At 45.8% G+C, this 21,346-nt stretch overlaps 2 protein-coding genes across 9 annotated transcripts in view; one reads left to right on the top strand and one right to left on the bottom strand.

Annotated features, from left to right (window-relative positions):
• NIPAL3 (NIPA like domain containing 3) overlaps positions 1 to 5,769 on the bottom strand; it is a 34,804-nt gene extending 29,035 nt beyond the window's left edge. The window contains exons 1-3 of one of the 3 annotated variants that reach the window (XM_081146152.1): positions 5,628 to 5,730; positions 3,762 to 3,932; positions 2,383 to 2,720 (exon numbers count right to left, since the gene is read on the bottom strand). In XM_081146152.1, the coding sequence (XP_081002278.1) occupies positions 2,383 to 2,475 (93 nt within the window). In that variant the 5' untranslated portion in view covers positions 2,476 to 2,720; positions 3,762 to 3,932; positions 5,628 to 5,730. Of the gene's footprint in view, positions 1 to 2,382; positions 2,721 to 3,761; positions 3,933 to 5,627 lie in introns of all 3 variants that reach the window. The other 2 variants (XM_081146151.1, XM_081146153.1) reach the window with 2 other exon arrangements.
• An 856-nt stretch (positions 5,770 to 6,625) lies between these two features.
• The window catches only part of STPG1 (sperm tail PG-rich repeat containing 1), a 37,936-nt gene continuing 23,215 nt past the window's right edge, over positions 6,626 to 21,346 (top strand). Inside the window, exons 1-3 of one of the 6 annotated variants that reach the window (XM_081146146.1) lie at positions 6,626 to 6,707; positions 9,753 to 9,861; positions 13,260 to 13,378. In XM_081146146.1, coding sequence (XP_081002272.1) covers positions 6,705 to 6,707; positions 9,753 to 9,861; positions 13,260 to 13,378 — 231 coding nt within the window. In that variant the 5' untranslated portion in view covers positions 6,626 to 6,704. Of the gene's footprint in view, positions 6,708 to 7,136; positions 7,600 to 9,752; positions 9,894 to 13,259; positions 13,379 to 21,346 lie in introns of those variants that run through there. The other 5 variants (XM_081146145.1, XM_081146147.1, XM_081146149.1 and 2 more) reach the window with 5 other exon arrangements.

The raw sequence follows: 21,346 nt of genomic DNA, 5'->3' as shown, positions 1-21,346 counted from the left end.
ATGGATCTAAAACTGACCTGCAGCCCGGATGGGCGTGGCTCAGCAGTTGAGCATGGACCTAGGATCCAGGAGATCAAGGTTTGATTCCCAGTCAGGGCACATGTCTGGGTTGTGGGCTTTATCCCCAGTAGGGGGCGTGCAGGAGGCAGCCGATCAATGATGACTCTCTCATCAGTGATGTTTCAACTCTCTCTCCCTCCTCCTCCTCTCTCTGAAATCAATAAAGACATATTATAAAAATAAATAAATAAAACTGACCTGCAGAGGAGTTACATGGCTTTCCCTAAATTAAAATGCTAGAAAGTGACAGAGCTGGGATTTGAAGCCAGGTATCTCCGATTCTAAAGGCCATGTTCATAATACCCTGTTATATCTTTATTTTGCACAAAATTCTGTTCTGAAGGGTAGGTACTCGTGGAAATAGCTTCCCCCACCTCCCTCTAGAATGTAAGCTCCTTCAGGGAAGTGGTAACTCAATAATATACACAGCTCCCACCGCACCCAGCGCAGGCCTAGATACAAATGCTCAATTGAAATGCCTATTTGCTAAATGGAAGAAACTGAGGCCTGACTTTTCTGGGTTGAGGCCCAGCCTCCAATGTCAAGGACTGGATGCCATGCTGCCTCCTGGGAAGCTCAGCCTGTTGGTCTGTCTTTCACAGACCACTCTGCCCCAACAACCAGAATCTACTCCCCATTGGGTAGGGCAGAGGGCAGGGCTGCAACTCCAGGCAAACTGCTTGCTTCTAACTTCATCCCACTGATCAAGCTGGACTTGGAGCCTCTTAATGCTTTCCTTGCCCCAAAGGAAAGAGAGGATTTGAGGGCAGCCTGCCCAGCCCACCTGACCATTTCTCTCTGAGTTTCCCACAGTGTGAAGCCCCAGAAACCACATTGGCTGGGTGACCCCACCCTCCTCACCACCACTGATTGGACCAATGTAGTCACCTGACCCAACCTGGGCCACTCAGATCTTCCCTCCTTTGAAGTTAGATGGAAAAGTCTAGCACCTTTCAAGCCCCACTGCCCTTCCTGCTCTTGGGTTTCATGAGCTATTCTGCCTCATAATAATTTCTCCATTTGCCTTAGCTTTTCTGAAATGGGTTTGTATTCCTTGCAACAAAAATAGCCTAAACAAAATCAAAGGAAGGAGACAGCTTCCCTTAAAGCCCCTTTTCCTTACTCTCAGGCAAAACTGACCACACCTTCCTCGGCTCTGTGCACCTTAATGTTCTTTGTAACCACGAGGCATTTCTGAGTTAAGCACCTCCTTCATGCCCAGCACTGGGCTGGGTGCTCTTTCATTGATCCACACAGCCCTGGACGGGTGAGGGATAAAGGGAGGTCTCACCATCACCACTCAAAACATAACAGAAGCTCTGATGGTTAAGCCATTATGTCCAAGGTCACTTAGGAAGGAGCAGAGTAGGGACTCAAACCCAGGTGTTCTTCCATTTACCCTACCTGGTACTTTGGTTAATTCAAACCTCTTTGTTCATATGCTTGTCTCCCACCTTAATTCTTAAGTACTTTGGTAGAATCACCATAAATTATTTGTTGCTGCTCTGGCACAAAGATTTTTCTATAATAAGTAACTGAATTAATTTGTGATTAAAATGGAAACTGATTAGAAGTCTCATCAGGAAGTGTTGTGTTTTCTTTGGTTCTGCATTTGTCTGTTTGGCATCCATTCATTATGGGGCCAACTGCATCTTATTTTCTTGATGCTCTGGCATTTGTGGCCTCTGTCTAGGGACAGTCTGCCTCTCACAGGCCTAGACAATTCTTAGCACAGCAAAGGAACACACACTCTAGGATGTTCACTGCAGTACTGTTTACAGTCACCCCGGGTTAGAAACAATCTGAACATCCAATAAGGGGGGATCTGTCCAGGGAGTTTTGATATAGAAGTTCACCAGATTATTAGGCAATCATTGCAACAGCATGCCTTCAATCACTACTCAGTGACATAGGGAAATACTCCACAAACAAGGTTAACTGAGACAACCAAGATACAAAACTTCAGGACGATCGGACTACAAATCTGTAATGCTGGAGAAAGACAGGAAGCAAATAATACTGAAGTAGGAACCAAGGTTGTGTATGAATAATGGGATAGGTGATTTTATAAAAAAATCAAACCTCCTAAGTGGGACTGCATTACTTTAAAAATATTTCTCTACCTCCCTACTTTTGTATCTTTTGTATTTGAAGGAGCGATTCTTTTTTTTTGATTACACATTCTCCTGTCTGTGGGGAGGGCCTGCCCATGTCTGCCAACGATAGGCATGCGGACCCTGGACATCTCCGCCAGCCCGTGCTGCGCGGGGTCCCTCTCTTGTTAGAGAAATACGAAATTCCCAAACCATAAACAGCTCTTGCCTTGTAGGAGAAGGAGCCCTGGCTCCCGGAGTCGGCGCTGCTGGTGGGCGGGAGCTGCTGCAGCTGCAGAGCTGCGCCCGGGGCTCCGTCCATGGTGCTTCTAGGGGCACATGCCGGGGTGGCTCAGGGGCTGGGGCTGCGCTCGGCGGGCCCGACGCGGGGAGCCATGCTCCCTCCTGGTGTTCCCCTCCTTCCACCAGCCATCCGTCTTACGCCGAAGCCGGACTTCAAGGCTCTTCTGGCTGATTCACAGCCTTTTCCTCATCTTCACTCAGAGGAGTGCCAATCTGTGTCTCCCAAGCAGACACAGGGATGCGGTTTCTGATTCTTGTGGTGCTCTGGGGGTGGAGGAGGGGGGGGGGGACATTAAAAATGCATGTACACAGAGACAGAGCCCAGCTTCCTTACCTGAGAATACCACTGGGACAAAGGGCAAACTGCCCTGAGAAGTGAGGCCGTTTAAAAAACTGTATCATGCCTTTGGTCCCCTTAATAAAGATCTGGCTCATTTACCTCAAAATCATTTTCCTTGGCCCTTAAAAATCCCCTTTCCTTTGCCCCTCTGCTTCCTTCCTCCCATCATATCCTAATTTAAGTCCTACTTTCCCATAGGCTCCTCTACCTAGTAGAATACTACTTATGTCTACTTTTCAAGGCCTCAAAAAAAAAAAAAAAATCCCACTGCCAAAAAAAAGGAACCACCTGCCGTTATCCTCATGGAAAAGGGAAGAACTGAGCTGCGCTGGAGGGTCAGAGGTAACACAGGACTGGGATGTGGAAGATCTTTGTCACCAGATCACTTAGCCTCTGGGAGACTCAGTTGCCTCATCTGTAAAGTGGGGGTAATAATTTGACCTCAACTGAAACCAGCAATGATGGTAATTCCTGTTAACTTCATTGGACTGATATTTTCAGTGGTTTTCAAACTTTTCTACCAAATAGAGAAGAGGAAGTATGCCCTCATGTTTTGGGAGGCATGGCCTAACCCCCACTAACACAGATGTTAAGAGTTCTTTGAGGTCCTCTTATATTTAATAAAAAAGTCATACAAATTTGGATTGTACGGCAAAATCTAGGGTTAGGGTTAGAAAAATATTTTAAATTGCTTTTGATCTGCCGTGTGCTACTGGTTTTACCTTGGGCAAGTCATTTAACTTCTCAGCCAGTTTCTTCTGCTGTAAAACAGAGATAATAACATTCTTACCTCACAGGACTGCAGTGAGAATTTGCTGAAATCATGCATGTAAAATGCATGTGCAGTGAGTGGTCAATGAATGCCAGCTGTTATTAGTATTAATTTTACTCTTATTAGTTTAATTTACCCATGAATAGTCCTTTATTTCATGTATTCATGCAACAAATATTTATTGAGGGCTTACTATGTGCTAAACAGACAGAGTCTCTGTCATTCCTCCAGGCTTCAGAAGGCTGCCTCTTGTCTTTTCTGTAGCTTCCAGTTTCCTCTGTTATCTAGCCCTAGGCCCAGGAATGCTGGTTCCTCTTGTGAATAGCACAGTCATATGTCACAGGGCTAATGCTGTGTCCAGCATCTAGGGGATACCAGATGCAAGACTTAGCACAGGGGCAGCCATGAACACCATTTGGCTCAGGTGTCACTTTATCAAAGGGCCTTCGGATGGGAGAGATATATATAAAACACTCATCAATTTTATAACTTACATCCCATAACCAGACCTCCCAGAGTGTAAAGCCCTATGAATGTTTGTAATCTTGTGAATTCATAATTATTCATCATTTTTATGTATGTGTGAAAAGATTATATTGAATTTATGTATCCCAGTTTTAAGGTTTTAATACAATAGCTTTAGGAAGAAAGACTGGCCCAGGGCTCTTTCTACCTCTGCAAGACCCTTAGAGGCTTTCACCCTGGAGCTGAAGGGGCACTGGAGCACAAACTCTGGAAAGAGATTTGCTGAATCCCCTGTTCAGTTGCTCCCTCCCCAGATCTAGTCCAGACCCTGGCACAGTGACCTCTGGCTACATAGGCAGGCCTATTAAGCATCTGCTGCAAGGTGGCTGTTTCCGGTCAAGAGTGGTCAAGAATGGTGCACAATGGCAACTCCAGAGATTAAACAGATACACCCAGCCCCACCCACAGGATATCATAGAAAGCAAACAGGCCTCGGGGAAACGCCACAGGGGTGATGGGAACCCAGGCCTGTTAACCTCCTCTAGACCAGCTGGTTTGCCCAGACAGATGTGTTTTTGCTTTTGTTTGTGGTGGTGGTTGTTGCTGTTATTTAATTTGCTTCTAAAAAGCAGCTTCCCTCTCTGCCTCAGGAACCCCAAGGCTTCTGAGGCGTTGCCTACAAAAATAGGCTCGCTCTTAGCTGGTAGGGGTTTGGACTTAAAAGCCCTGAAAGGACACACTGCAAGTTGTCCTTCCTTATAAGGCACACATTCTTTCCCTAATGACTCTCTTTCCCTTACTTCAAAGCACTTTCCCAGGACTAACAGATACCCAAGAGGCAAGTAACCAGCTCTGTGTTGCCAACCATCCCTTAATTCTGAGGCCCTCAGTCACTGGTGAACACAGGGTCCCTGCTCAAGAAAGGAAAGTTAATTCCCTAGGTGCTTTCCACTCCACCCCATCCACCTTATCTCAGAGAATTATTTCCCCAACCCACAGAGCAGGTTTTACAGATGAGGGAACTGTAGCTCGTAGCTGATAAGAGTAGGGTCTGTATTAGAAATTGGCTCCGTCTAAAAAAAATACAACACGCCTGTCCCGCCTGACGATTCAGCCCCTTGCTGGTGAGCGCCAGTTAGGTGCTAAGCGCCTTTCCTCTCCTGGGCTTTGGCTCACTAAAGGGTTACACTCCCACATCCCCTCCCACTGAGCTGGAAACTACAACTTCCAGCAGGCAGCGTGGGTCAAGGATGCTTCCTCGGTTTCCACCTGCTAACCCACCGCCTGCTGTTGCCAGCAAGCCCGAGCCGGCGTGCAGAGGAATGAGCCTGGCAGTCACTCCATCTCACTTCCTGATTTGGTAAAGCCTGTCGTCACCTGTATTTAGAGGAAACCCTTGCCCCCGTCCTCTCACCCTCGATGCAAAAATGGAAAAAAACATCGGAGGCAGCGAGACCCACACTGACGAGCCTGGTGACAGCAAGAAGGAAGGGTATTTCCACTAGGGGACCCTGGATGATTACAAATGCATTCGCTTTTCCAGAAATGAAGGCTGAATTCAAGTCCCCACTCCCTCGGCCTCAATCATACTCACCGGTGGCGTTTCCTCTAGGGCCCACCTATCAGGTTTCTGAGAAACGACTTAGCGTCTTCGCGCAACCCGGAGGCACAGCCTCCTTAATTCCTTCCCCAACTCCGTGATGCCCCCGGTCCGGCTGTGTTTTGCTTTCAAAGGCTGCGACTTGATTTGTCCGGCCGCCTGCCAGTCAGAAGCTGGAGGGCACTTCGCTCAGACCAGTGGCTGCGAGGAGGGGGGTAGGCGGGACATCTCTGCTATTGGCTGCGCCGCAAGGCTTGGTTGAAGCGTACGGGGGTGGGGGGTGGGGTGGGGAGAGACTTGGGGCGGTGACACCCTGCAGGGGCGTTGCGCTTGCTTTGAGCCGGTCCCCTCTAGCGGCCACAGGAAGGCCTTGGGACACACCCTGCTCCCCGTAACCCGCTGCCCTCGAGAACTCAGGTGACCGCTCACCTCCACCTGCCGGACAGGTGGGCAGCTTGCCAGGTGTTCTCCCTCGGTATCCACAGAGCCACCCCTCGGACTTGGCTCCTGCTGTGCCCCAACCCCACGCTCTCCCCACGGTTCAAATCCTACACATCCTTCAAGACCAGGTTCCTCCCCCCCCCCCCCAATTCTTGAAGGATGTGCAGGATTTGAATGGTCTGCCTGCCCTCCCCCAACACCTGTCGGGTGCACTATATACCCACCGTCCCAGCACGTCCACAGCTCAGCAACTCTCAAGGCCTCCGACGAGCCCAGCGCCCACGTCTCCCTAATGCACGGCTGTAAGAATGAACACGAGCATGGAACTTACCCTTTTTCACTTAACACGCATGTCATTTTAGATCCTCAACACCCCTCTGAGTGTGAGACCCTGAGCTCCTCCCATTGTACCGATGAAGACATGACATTTGGGCAGAGGCCTCCGTGATGACAAAGCCAGTGATTGGGGGGGGGGGGGCTCAGAGGGAACACCTGGGAGCAGGTCGAGGCTGCTTCCTATAGGGGCTGCCCACAGCCCCGCGTGGCTGGGGCGAGAATCTTCCGGAGCGTGGGTGGGAGGAGCTGCCTTTAGAGGGCCGGGGACGACTTCTGTTAAGACGTTTGGGGTTCATGGTAAGTTTAAAGGGAGGCTGGGGGAGGGGGTTCTAAGCAGGGGGTGGCGAGAGGACCGCGACCGCTCTGAAGCGGGTAACGAGGGGCCCGTGGAACTACAAGGCTGATTTTGTATAGGCGCCGGTATCAGTCTTTTTTTTTTCTTTTGTTATTATAAACAAGAGCTTGGGGGGGGGGATTGTTAGTTCTCTAAGGTTTGCTCCTTGAAGTAGGATTTCTGGGTGGGCCAAGTGGTCAGGCCTTCGGTCTATCACAGGAGCTTTGAGGAGCCGCCTAGATAAGCCCCTAGGAAGTTTCCCGGTGGGTCCTGGGGCGCTTAAAGCGGCAGCCGAACATCCTGGCAGCTTCCCAGCAGCCTTTAAAACGCCTCTGACTATTGGCCAACAACTTATCGCGCTAAAGAAACAGAGGACGCCATTGGCTGGCGCTACTCTCGCGGACTCTACTGTGTTAGGCGCTCGGTTGCCATCGCGACGGGGAAGGTTGGGCGCGGCCAGACCCAGCCCAGGGGGACCCGAGGAGGTAGGAGGCAGTTCCTGTCGGGACAGCGGTCCCGGGGTCATGGGAGGACGACCCGGCGCACCCTGTGGGACACCCACTGAGACTCCGTCCTGCTGGGTGCTGGGTACTACTAGGTGCTGCCCTGAGCGCGGGAAGAAGCCGCCGTTGGAGGCGCCCCTCCCTGGAATTGTGCCCTCAGAGGCCCCCCTGAAACACGGTGACTACATCCACGGCCTGCCTCCCCCACGGAGCCTCTCCCAGGGGCGTGGGCACCCGACTCCCCTGCCTCAGCCCCGAGAGCGCGCAAACGCCCAACCCTAGCTCCCCGGGCGTCCCTCTGCCAGCAGCCTTCCTGCTCCCGCCTCAGGTTAGCCGCCTGTGAAACGAAAGGGTGAGATTGGAACCTAGTGGGCATAGCCGGCTGGGAAAGTTTCTGACATGTTTTTTTTCAGTTTATGAAAAATATCAAATGGGCTATTTACCTGAGACTGCTTTGAAAAATGTAAAAAATAGGATGTACTGTAGCATTATAACTGAATGGATAAAAAATCTTAAAACAGTCAAAACCACTCATGCAAACCCCATAAACTAAGAGTATACATGGTTTATTATATACTGATAAACCCTATACAGTAACGTATGTATAAATGCATAAAATATGTGATGATAACTATAACATAAATGATAAAGCTTTTTTAAAAAAAAACATAGAATGAAATGAAACATAGGCAGAATGAAAACATGCCTATAGCTGTAGTCATGCGAGGTAACCCTTTATAGAATATAGTTCCTGAAGGAAAGAGTTGTATTATGAGTACATCTATATACATTATTGCAAAAATGTGAATGAGCATTCACTCATTCATTCCACAAATATTTATTGAGTAACTACTATGTGCCAGGAAACAGACTGGGGATTCCATGATGAACATTCTATTAGGGGAGATCATAAAGAAATACACATAAAATATGCTGTAGGGTAGAGAAAAATGTTATGAGAAAATCAAGGCAGGGTCCCGGGCTAAAAAAAAGATGGAGTGGGGCTTTTTGAGTGGTCAAGGAAGTCACCCTTAAGGTTTGAGCAGAAACCCAGATGAATCCGGTGACAGGGCCAGAAGATGATGCCTACTGTAGTGAGGGGGACAATCCCATGCAGTAAGGAGGTATTGCAGAAGATGAAGAGGCCCCTTGTGGAGAAGAGGAGTCATCTGTAGGTGGTGGGGTATGACAGCTGCCTCCAAATACTCGAAGAATAGTTGCATAGAACAGTGGCTTTCAAATTTTTTGACCAGGGTCAGAAATGCAGCACACATATGTATATAACAAACAAGCTTAACAAAAGACTACAGGCTGTGGTGTGCATTTTATTTTATTTTATTATCTATTTTATATTTTATTATTTTAAATCCTCACCTGAGGATACTTTTTTCCCCCATTGCTTTTTAGAGAGAGTGAAGAGAGATAGAGATAGAGATAGAGAGAGAGATAGAGAGAGAGAGAGAGAGAGAGAGAGAGGCAAAGGGAGGGAGAGAGGGATCAGCTTTGATACAGACAGGGACTTTCTACCAGTGAGAACTACCTAACCATGAACTGCCTCAAGAATTTTCAAACTGAGTTCTAGGGAACCCTAGCATTCTGTGAAAATTCAAGACAGCCTCAAATATTAACAAAATGAAAAGACAAGCCTCAGACTGGAAGAGAATATTTCCAAAACATATATATGATAAAGGGCTTGTATCCAGAATATATTAAAAACTTTAACAACTCCATGATAAGGTTTCTCAATTGTTTAAAAAAGGGCAGAAGATTTGAACAGAAAGATACTTTACCAAAGAAGGTAAACAAATTGCAAATAAGCACGTGAAAATGTACAAATGAAAATGACAATGAGATATCACCATAGAACCACTAGAATGACTAAAATTAATCAGATTTACCAGACAAGTGTTAGTGAGGATGTGTAGCAACTGGAACAAACTACTGATACATGTGACAACACAGGAGAATCTCAAAAGCATTGCACGAAGTGAAAAAAGACAGGTACAAAACAGTACATACTGTATGATTACATATATATGACATTCTAGAAAAGGCAACTATTGTGACAGAGCGGCGGTTGACAGATGCCAGGGTTGGGAGGATGTTGACTGCAAAGAAATACAGAAAATGTTTTGGGCTGCTGGATATATTTATATCTTTATTGCAGTGGCATTCAACACAATTGTAAACATTTGCCAAAATTTAGAATTGTACATGTAGAACTGCTGAATAACGTATCGTATGTGAGTTTTCTCAGTGAAGATACATTTATAAAATTCAAGCCTTTGACAGCTCTGGAAGCAACATCAACTATGAACACTCACAAAGTTCCTGCTACAGGCAGTGAGAGCAACGTGCTTGTGACTTGAGGTCCTAGATTCTGGTAAATCTCAGCCTCTACCCACAGGATTTCTTAGTCTATCTTGCAGAGAGAACAGAATTCAATCAACATAATTTTAAAAAATGTGAAATGATCCCTACAAATGCTGTATTTTACTGTTTCAGGTGCTTGGAAGAACATGTAGTAGAGTTTTTCATCAAACAAATGAAACACATCACAGAACTTTACTAAGATGGACAACTCTGCACGAAAAGACCAACAGGCTCGCAAAAAGTATTCCAGAATTGTCAACCAAGTACAGAGAGGTCTAGTGAATTTAATAACAGATGTCTTTGTGGGGAGGACTTAAATTTTATATTTATGTCTAAATGTATCCATTTATATTCACAATTCTATATTTTATATTTACCCACACATTTACTATTTCCAGAGCTCTCTATTCCTTCATGTAGATACAGATTTCCAACTGGTGTCATTTATCTTCTGCCTCAAGGACGTCCTTTCACATTTCTTATCGTTCCAGTTTGCTGGTGATCAGCTCTTTCAGCTTTCGTGTATATTTAGAAGTTTTTGCTTTTGTTTTTGAAAGGTATTTTACTGGGTACAGGATTCTAGGGTGACAGTTGTTTTTTCTTCTCTTACCTTAAACATATTATTTCCAATGGTAGTCTGCTGTCTCTGTTTGTTCCCTTTGTATATAACATGTCTTTTTGTGTGTGTGTGTGTGTGTGTCTGCCTGATTTTAAGATTTTTCTCTTTATCACTTTTAAAAATTGGATTATTTTATGTGCCACGGATATGGTTTCATTCTTGTTTCATGTGCTTGAAGTTCATTTACTTTCTTGGATCTGGGGTCTATAGTTTTTAACCAATTTGAAAATTTTTAATTTTTAATTTTTCCCCTTTCCCCACATCTCTTCTTTGGAGAGTCTAATTGTGTGTATATTAGCCTCCTGGAAGTTGTCACGTAGCTCACTGATGCTCTATATTTTTTAATCCTTTCTCTCTGTGTTTTATTTTGGATAGTTTCTATTTCTATATCTTCAAGTTTACTAGTCTTCACCCCCTCCCCCCACCAACCCTGCAGTGTCTAGGCTACTGTTAGTCTCATCTGGTGTATTTTTAAATCTCAGATGTCTCAGTTTTCATCTATAAAAGTTTGATTTGGATCATTTTTATATATTCCATGCCCCTACTTAATATATGTTAAGCTTTTCTCTAGCTTCTTGAACTTATCAAATACGGTTATTATAGCAATTATAATACTCTTGTCATTCTCATCTGTATCCCTTGAGTTGGTTTTGGTTATTTCTCCTTGTTATAAATTGTCTCTTCTTCCTTCTTTGCATGCCCATGACGTTTCCGTTGGATGCCAGGTATTTTGAACTGGGTCTCTATTTTTTTGTAGTCCTATCAGCTCTTGTGCTTTGTTCTGAGGTGTCCTTAAGTTACTTGGAAACAGTTTGATCTTTTGAAGTCTCACTTTTGAGCGTTTTTTCTTTGGAACCAGAGCAGCATTTACCCTAAGGATAATTTCACCCTGTTTCTGAGGCAAAACCCTTCTGCATACACTACTCTAGGTCCTATGAATTATGAGGTTTTCCATTCTGACTTGTGGGAACAAGAACTATTGCTGGCCCAGTATGCACTTCAGGTATTATCCACCCTAATTCTTTCAGTTGATTCTCTCCCCAGCCTTGGGTAGTTTTCTCCTATGTATGTGATGACCAATACTCAGGACACAGCTCAAGGGGGAACCATGCACATCCCCGGAGCTCTCTCTCTGTGTCACTCTTTTCTGGTTCTGCGTCCCGTGAAGTCTAGCCATCTCACCTTCCTGGGCCCTCAGATCCATCTCACCTTCCTGGGCCCTCAGATCCATTTCCTCAACTCAGGAAGACCGCCAGGCTCTACCTGTGTTCCTTCTTCCTGTGCTGTGGCCTGGAAACTTCTCCAGTAAGCCGTAAGCTAGGGGCAGTCTTATTGCAAATCCTAAATGTTTCCCATCTCCAGGGATCCCTAGCCTTTGTTGCTTGATGTCCAGTGTCTTGAACATCATTGTTTCATATTTTTTGTCCATTGTTAACTTTTTTTTTTTTTTTCTGTTAGGAGGGCAAATCCAGGCCCATTTTGGTTGGAAGTTTAAGGTGTTATCCAGAGTGCTTTATAAAAATCCCATTTTTAGGTGGTTCGCATAGAGTGTTGCTTTGATACATGCCATTCCACCACAGCCAGAAGCCAAAGTGTTTCATCTCCTTTTTAGTCAAGGACAAACCTTTCCTTCCTTCAGGGGAATGTCCTCCCCTTTAAAAAAAAATAACCCCCCTTTCTTTACTGCCTTCTCTGCAAACTCTGTTATTCTACTGACTTGGGCTTTTAGAAACAAAGCTAGGAAGCCTTGCATCTACTGTTTTCTGATTTGCTGCCTAGCTCCCTTAAAGAAAAAATACATAACCATCTACCTATTTAAATGGGGAGGGAGGGGAGATGGTAGGAAAAGAAGAAATCTGCCATCGGCAAAATCAACCCAGGAAAATTCGGCTAGAATGCCCCCCTCCCCATCATTTCATTCATTTGTTTATTGAGTCTTTATGAGCCAGGCTGAGGAAGAGGGAGCACAGCTTAGAGTTTAAGAGCCTGAGCTCATCAGACAAACTGTGTTTGAACCTCAGATGTTGCACTATTAAGTGTTGCTGTGAGATTTACATGAGCAACCTAATCCTAAGCCTCAGTTTCCCCGTCTGTAAAGCTTGTTGGTAATAGTACCTCTTGAAGGGGCCCCTGTTGGCAATTGGGCTTTCCTCTCTGAAAAACAGGGTTTTTTTTCTCAAAAATTTGGAGACTAAGAAATGGGCCTTAAAGACAGTTGTCATGTGTTAGCCTCGCCCCCTCCCTAACACATCCCTTCTTCCTTCTCTTGGTTGTGCTTTTCCACTATGGCACACATTTTCCCTCTGTGGGTGAGGACACCGGTATTGAGATAACACTTGGCTCACTGCAGTGGACATGTGGCAGTCAGAATGGACCCCCGTCCCCACCAAATTTGGCTTGGATGCCAAGACTGATGATGCCACACACACATCCAGGGGCTGTAATCAGCGGGTGTGCAGACAGATGCTGCCTGAGGAATCAATACTGTTGCCATTCTCCCACATGCGGGGAGTGGAAGGAGGGAAAAGGGAGATTTCATATATCATTTATACATCACAATTCAGATGTATAAAAATTTAACTTGATTTCCTATAAATGATGATTTTCCCTGAAAAGTGAAAGCCCCACTCTGGGATTTCCCTGCCTCTCTGGATCTTTATGGCGCTTTGCTGATGTGTGACTCTGGGCTGTAGATGAGTGATGGTTTTGTGTCCAGTTGGCTTTGTGTCCACCTTCCCTGTCAGATCCTCCCCCTTCCCTGGGACAGTTCAGTTCCATTGTGTTACCAAGTCTCACTAGTTTTTAGAGCTAGAGGGGGAAATCCCAATAAATCACCAAGAGGGAAAGAAAATAAAGCGGGGAATAGTTTTTTAAAAATCCAGCTTCGTGTTTATCTCTTGTCAAAAGGCAAGGTTCTCTCCTATTCCATTTCAGATGAAATGTTACTATACAGCTCTGTGTTTTCTGCATTTGCTAGTTCTTTGTTCGGTGCTACATTTTGTTTTATTTTTGTTGTTTAGGTTTTACCGCTGCATATCCAACACAATCCAGCATTCCTTATAAACATCAGTCTGCGAAATTTTCAGAATCAGAAAAAAAAGGATTTAACAGTCAAGCCAAGAGATTTTATCATAAAAAGGTAACGACATTGTCTTAGAGATGCTTTACTTTTTTTTCTGGATTTTTAGCCTCATGGGACAGGCAGGTAAGTCTGGCTGGTGCGTCTGTCCCTGTGACCAGTAGAGGGCGGTGTTAACCAAGCAGCCAGTAGAGGGCAGTGTTATCCAAGGAGCCGCAGCAGCCTCTCCAACTGTGCTCTGGATTGTAAAAATGACCTGAAATAGTCTTATAGACAGAGACAGCCAATTGGTGGTGACCAGAGGGCAGGGGGTTGGGGGACTGGGTGAAAGAGGTGATGAAGGGATTAAGAAGTACAATTGGCGGTTACAAAATAGTCCCAGGGATGTAAAGTTCAGCATAGGGAATATAGTCAATAACATTGCGATAATTATGTACGGTGCCAGGTGGGCTATGGGAATACCCAGGGCGGGGGGCACTTTGTAAAGTATATGATTGTCTAACCACTATGCTGTACACCTGAAACCAATGCAAAATAATATTGTAAGTAAAAAAATTTAAGAGCTTTTTTTAAAAGAAAGAGTGAGCTAGAAAGTTATTAAATCAAGGGGAAAACAGCATGTCCAGATGGTGCTACACTGAATCAAAAAAATTTTTTTATAAGAAACGTATTTTTTAAATTATTATAGAAATAGAACATTAAAAAACTCCCAGGGATATAAGTAAAAGGTAAAAATCTTTTCCTCTTTCTCCCCCAGCCTCACTCCTTATAACATGAAAAGAAATAACAAGGCTTTCTTCAAATAACATAAAAGGGAAATTAAGAGTCCAATAAATTTCGAATGACCTTTGTGATGAGGGCCCCCTCCTTTTTAGACTTCTTTTAACAATGTGTTATTACTGTTCCTGTATGTTCTCCATTCTCACTATCTCCCCCAACTATCTGTGTCTCTTTTCCTCTTTGATCTGGAAAGGTTCTGCTTGGCTCCTGAAGGCTCCTCACCTCCCTGGGGATTTCAACTGCTCAAGGCTCAGGGGCCTCACCTTCTCCTCTCTCACCAGCAGGGGGCGCAAACAACTCGCAAACGTTTTGTGTGTCTTTTAAAATCTTTATCCCCTCATTCGTTTAACTGAGACTTTTAGAATAACATTCTTTTGGAGTAATCATCATCTCAGTTACCTTTTGCTGCATTCTAAAAATGCTTTTCATTTTACCACCTTGCCAAGACGGTGGAGCGGGAATGAGATCCAGGTCCCAGATGCATGCACGTGGGTCAGGAAGGAGCTGAGGGGCCCTGGCCAGCTCCTTTGCCCCTTGCCTGTTCCTTCTTTGTAAACAAGAATGCTGAACTAGAGAACATTTAGGTTCCTTCCACTTCTGGTATTTTAGGATTCTAAGAAAGCAAATAATAAAGAATATAGTGTGTGTGAGACACACACACTCTCTCTCTCTCTCACACACACACACACACACACACACACACACACATTTAATTTCTTGGAGGTTTTCCCCAAAGATGATAAATAAGATATTTGCTTAGGAGCTTTCTCTCGTCTCTCTCTAGTTTCTCTGTTTTACCTGTCCATCTGTCTCTTTTTTGTCTGGTTTCCCATTTGTAAACTTAGTGATAATATATTATCCATCTGTAGGATATTTGCAGTCCAGCCTCCAATAAAAATACTAGCAGCCTCCATTCACTGATCCCTACTATGGGTGAAATCATTTTTAGACCACATCTCTAATCCTCAGAACAATGCTAAAGGGAAGGGTTTATTATTTTACCAGAAGAGGAAACCGAGGCTTAGAGAAGTTCAATGACCCGCCCAAGGTCACACAATGCAGGGTTTGGCACATAAGAGGCCCTACGTAAATATTTGCTGAATCAATGTTGAAAGAATTAGACCTCAAACCTAGGTCTAGCTCATTCCGCAGCCTCATGCTCTTTCCACACACTGCACCATACCTCCCTTTGTGGCCTGCAAAGCCATAAATTTGATCTATGAAAGTCAGAGAGTATGTTTTTGTAAAGGACTTAGCAAAACAGACTAAGCTCAAGATAGAGGAAGACCCCAAGTAATGCGGGCAAGGCTCCATTCTGCGTGACCTAGTGCTGAAGACAAAGACAGAAATGGAGTGGGCTGGCTTTTAAAGTCAGCATCTTAAATTACTCTTGGCTTTCAGAAAATTTTCTGCTGAAGGAACCAAGGTGACAGCCAGCCAAAGCTATAGGCAACATCAAATATAGAGAGAAATAGCTCAGAAATTCGATTCGTACTTTTCAAATGTGGCTGCATTGGTCTGACAATGTGAAAACTTTCACCTAAGTGTTTGAAAGCATTTGGTAAATAAGTATGGAATTTTGTGGGAAGGGCAAGGACTCCCTAAACCAGGTTTCCTATGTCCTGCTCTGTTACTGGCTTGTGTGCCTTTAGTCACTGGACTTTTCTGGGCTTCAGTTTTCTCATCGGAAACATAAAATTTGGGTTCTATAATTTTATTAGGTTCTTCAAGCTATAAAAACAGGAAAGAAAAAAGGTCTTGTTCCATGCTCATTGTTCAAATTTTTCCTGAGGGAAATGGGCATTGAGAAGTTAAGGATCTCATGTAGCATCACCCAGTAATTTAGTGAGGCAACAGGAATTAAAAACAGATTTGAAAACTCAGTGTCTCACCACCCTTCTTCAAACACTACTCGCACACACCCTAAGCCTGATCTCATAACTTGGATGTGGCCTCAAATTAATTCTGTGACCCACTTAGCACATCTGACACTGGGGCCCTTTGAAACGTGCACTTACCTTATCAGCGTAACTTTGTAGGAAACGCCAAGGCCTCGCTGCCCAGCTCCCATCCCTCATAAGAATCTGACTGCTGGGTACGAGGAATCCTTCACGGAGCTCCATCTCTGGACGGGCAGTTCTGGCTGCTAGAAATGAAGTCTGCTTCCCCAAACATTTTACAGTTGTTTACAGATGTTCTGGTGACTCTCACACATGAAGAGACATGCCTGGTCTGAGACAGAGCGTAGCCCAGTAGCCCAATGGGCACTTTCTTCCCCCACCTCCCCTCTTCTGTCCCAGTTTTACCCTGCACTGTGGTTACTGTTTCCCAAGCGGTGTAACATGAAGGACACCCACTTGATGCCTTTGTATCCCCGTTTCCTCATCTTAAAAATAAGGTTGTAAAAATGCATAGGCCCTTTCCAGGGATTACTGCCCTATGTTTCTAAACCTGATTGACCCCTCCAGGCTCAAATAAATGAACAGTGGTAGGGCATGGGCACCATATCCTCTGGATGGGCACAGTTTAACACTACATGTTAATTTCATACATAGCCTGACAGTAAATCTACCCTCTCAATGGTAAGCAGGCCAGTGTTTAATTTGTGGTGAAACTGTACAAAGTTAACACTGTTCACTTACTAACTTGAGAAGGCACTGGACCGGGGGGATTTTACATGTCAGGGATATTTCAGTGAAAAGAAGCTCAGTTGGCACAGACCATGTACAAGGGGAAATTATCCCAAATGTGCGCTCAGTTGCTTGTCTGGACCACACAGCAGGGTCTGCCTGACCTTCCTGGTCTAGGAGCCTGACTTCTCCATGTCAGTCACCAGCACCCTTCCCAAGGGTCTGCAGGACGCATTCCTGGAAATTGCAGGCACTGGCTGGCACTGCCAGCATGCCAGGCACCCCTGGAAGATCTTTGCATTCATTAATTCACTTAATTCCCATAATCGCCTGTGAGCTAAGTCCCATCATTATTCCTACTCTTCAGATAATGACCCCGAGACACAAAGAGAGGGTGAAGTAACTTGTGCAGCCAGGGTCAGGCAGAGTGAGGAAGCACCCAGGCAGCAGCTCCTGGTTTCCAGACACTGTATCCCTGCGTCTCCCCTGGGTACAGGCAAGCACACCCACCTCTGCACTCCCAGGGCCAGTCTAATGTCCCTGACCTCCCTCTGCTGGGCCTGATGGTAATGGGTGTGCACATCTTATCTCTACCTGCCTGGGAGCTCCTTGGAGAGCAACAATGGCTGTTCTTTCCCAAAGCCCCTCAAAAGTGGACTGAATGAATGACCTGCATTCTAGTTTCTGCATATCTCATTCAGTCACAGGGACACATCCCATCCAAGCTGCAGTGTTTGGCTGTGTCTCCTTTGTCCCACTCCCGGGACTGCTGAGCTGCGTGTTGGTTGTGCCTGTGACCTCGAACCTTATCTCAGGCCCTGGCCCACAGCAGGTTTCAATATAAGTCTGTGGAATTGAGCTTTTGTCCGTATCCCACTTGGGATTTCAGGGAACTGCTGGTAGGCTGATACCAGATTTAAGGAAGTGAAGGGCTCTGGAAAAGAGGAGCATGACACTCGTAGAGATGGCCGATTTAACACAGACCATGAAAATGTGCCTTAACTTCTCCTGTCTGACTGTGTTTCCAACTTGGCCAGACCAGCAATGGGCAGACACCTGGGCCTCGTTTCCATCTGCTGGGGTGGCCAGTTATCCCAGCTGCCCTTCCTTTCCCCACACTTACTCTTCATCTGGGTGACTAAGAAACACTCTCTTCAGGGAAACTCACCCTAGTTTTCCTGGGTGCTCCCCTTCAGGCTCCCAGGGACATTTCATTTCTGACAACCTCCCCCATTCTGAACAAAAAAGTGGTATTGTTTGGAGTGCTTGCACTCTCTCAATGCCTCTCCCTTTTCTCCTGAGATCAAAGGTGTGACAACTTTGATGCTACACCTAAGTGTAAGGGGGGGAGGGCAGGAAGGGGGGTGGCTGGAGAGAAAGGAGGAAGGGCATCTTATAAGGGGCAGTTCTCAGAGTTGTAGAGAGTGTGAACTGGAGGGGCTTCAGTGGCTGGACATATTGTTCGAGACCCTAAGACTAGAGGCATTTGTGAAGGGAAATTGCTCCCCCAGGGACCCCAGATTCATGTGTGGTTTTGCCAATGGATTGGCCATAGGACAGGGCTCTGTTTCCACCTCGGGCATGCCCTCTTCCTGTTATGTACCGCTTGCCGTTAGCAAACTCCTGGTTTTCATTCATCTTGTTCAATCCTGAGAAGCAGCAAAGCAAGGTGAACCTCTTTGACGAGTCAAAAAGCAGCTCTAGCGTGGTCTTTAGCCAGAGATCCAACAGAGACCACATTTTCCCAGCCAAGAAACAGTTGGACAAACGTGGATTTGACAAGCCTGAAAGTATTAATTGGACAGAATCTATGAAATCAGGACTAGAAAATCCAGGCTGTGTGCAGGTGTCCCGGGCTCCAGGCTGTGGGACATTAAGCCCTATCCTAACCTCTGGAGATCTCTGTGGCGAGGAGCTAAGTGCCCTGCCCCCTCTCTTCCCCTCCTCTCCTCCCTCTCTAAACCTGTCCCAAGGTCAAGTGAATGTAGGTCTGTGTCCCACCCTTGGCACATGCAGAGGCTGCCTGTTTGGGACTTTAATCCTTCCAATGAGCCCTCAAATCACATTTCAATCAAACATCAGCCAGATGTGTATTTGGTGGGGGACGGGAGCACATCAGCCCAGCATCCCTTCTTGCTCAGTGCCACTCTGAAGGTCTGTAAAGCTTAAGGGGAGGTCCTGGCTCCATTGAGACTGTTGTGGGCAATGCACAGAGTAGTGATGATGATGACAGTGGCTACACACACAGGCACTGCTGTAACCTCTCTACACACACTGACTCGTTCAATGGGCACCCTGGGGGCAGGCCCAGGAGACAACAAGAATAACACCTGGTGCTGGGCTTTCAGCAGAACGCTCAACAGGCAGGCAGCAGAGCTCATCCCTTCTCTCCCCACACCCACTTTTATTTGCTTATTTGTTTTTTTTCCCCTCGGGGGTAGTCGTGGCCAAGAAACTCAGGGGCGGCTAAGCTCACACCAGTGGCAAGTTGAACTCTTGCTTTGCGGGTTGTGTTCTGAGATACCTCAACTCGTCCAAGTCACGCAACGTTAGTTGCATGAACTGATATCCCAGAGGTGAAAGGTCTGCATTTTTATTGACCTGCCAGAGAGCCACCCACCACCTCTTGCAGTTACAGGAGAGGGCTTTAATTCTCTGCAGCTGGAGATTTCCCTTCGAGTAGCTTAGACGCCTACATGGGTGTCACCTGAAGGTAGCAAGGGGTGTGCTGGTAAACCAGCTCTCCCCTCCACCAAGAAAAGCTCTAATGTATGTAGCATTTGCTGATTTCTTTGGTGTAAACACTCTCATTCCTGAATTGTTAACAGTCGCCCTCACAGGCTGCCACTGGCCAGTGCCAGCATACTTGCTGCCTGGAGGACTCATCTTGGACATTCATTAAGAGCAAACAGGCCGCACTTTCCCTTCCAGGCTATGAGGGACACTCCTCTTCTTATTTGGCCTGGACTCAAACCAGTTTGCGACATGGCAGAATTAAAATGTGATTAAGGTCCAGTAGGGTTGCCAGATTTAGCAAATAAAAGTATAGGATTCCTAGTTAATTTTAGAATTTCAGATAAATAAAAACTATTTTAATATAATTATGTCTCAACTAGTGCATGGGGCATACTTACACTGAAATAGCTTTTGGTTGTTTATCTGAAATTCAGATTTAACTGGGCAGCCTTGCAGGTCTTGTATTTTATCTGGCAACCTCAGCTCCTCAGACACATACAGGTGCCCAGGAAATTCATGCGAGCTGATGGCCATGTTGAGAGTGTGACAATAGGCTGGGTAGAAATGTGCATCTTCGCTAGTCACTCTTTTAAAATTTAATTTAATTAATTTATGTATATTTTTAATATTATCTTAATGGATTTCAGAGAGAGGTAGGGAGAGGGGGAGAGAGAGAGAGATAAACATCAATGATGAGAGAGTCATTGATCGGCTGCCTCCTGCACGCCCCCCACTGGGGATCAAGCCCGAAACCCAGGCATGAGCCCCGACCAGGAATCAAACTACGATCTCCTGGATCATAGGTTGATGCTCAACTGCTGAGCCACACTGGCTGGACTGCTAGTCACTCTTTAAACCTAGAAGAGTCACAGTTGCATTTCCTATTTGAGCTTTCCCTTGGTTTAGAGACTGAAAGCTAAAAGGCACCCAAAGACATTTAGTCTAACATCTTTGATTTACAAATGAGGAAATTTAGGTCTAGAGAGCTACCTGGCTCAAGGTCACCTAATTAGTAGCAGCATTGACAACAATTCCTGATTCATAACCCAGTGGAACTTTTTTCTTTTATCTTACACATTTACTGGTGAAAAGTAGACTCTATACTCACACTGCCTGGGTTCAAATTCTGGCTCTGACAGTTACTGGCTCTGTGACCTGGGCCCTGTCTTCTCATCTTTCAAATGGGGATTAAATGAGTTTGTGCATGTAAAGTACTCAGAACACAGTAACCACTCAATAAATAAATCCTGTGTACACCCCCTAGAAAAAACTCTTCCCTATTTCCCTGCAGTGCCTCGAATCTGCAACCCACGTGCCAGGGTTCTCCTGCCCTTGGCCTGTGGTGCTCGTGCAGCTGGTTGGGCTGCACCTTTCATGGCCGGCCTCACTCCCCCTGGCAGTCAGCTCCTCCCTGTCCACCAGAGATCACCCTCATCTACAAAGCAGGAATCGGCTCCCCTGCCCCCCCGCCCCCCGTAAGGCTCAAAGGATTCCCTGTGTTTAAAATCCAGCACAGAAGAGCCTGTTAATAGCAGTGATGACCTGTCTGTTATATTAAACCATAATCACGAACTTCTTGGGCCAGAATGGAAAGTCCTCACTGGCCCTGATGACACCTTAAGCTTTCTGCCCCAAGGAAGGTAGTAGAGATGGTGGAGACAGGGTGAGCCTGGGTGGCAGAGGTTGGAGAGAGCAAGCTCTGGACTCATCATTTAATAGCTGTGGACCCAGTGTCTCTGGCCTCATTTTCCTTAAAATGGTCTTGTGTACACCATGCTCTCTGTGCTGAATTTAGGTGCTGCCTCTCAGAAGATAGGAAATTATCTTCTGCATGCCTCTGTCTCTCTTCAATGAGGGCAGTGATCCCTTCTGCACTGGCAAA

This window comes from Miniopterus schreibersii, assembly GCF_964146895.1.
Source record: "Miniopterus schreibersii genome assembly, chromosome: 8".
Taxonomy (NCBI): Eukaryota; Metazoa; Chordata; class Mammalia; order Chiroptera; family Miniopteridae; genus Miniopterus; species Miniopterus schreibersii.
This window is presented reverse-complemented; position numbering and strand designations above follow the sequence as displayed.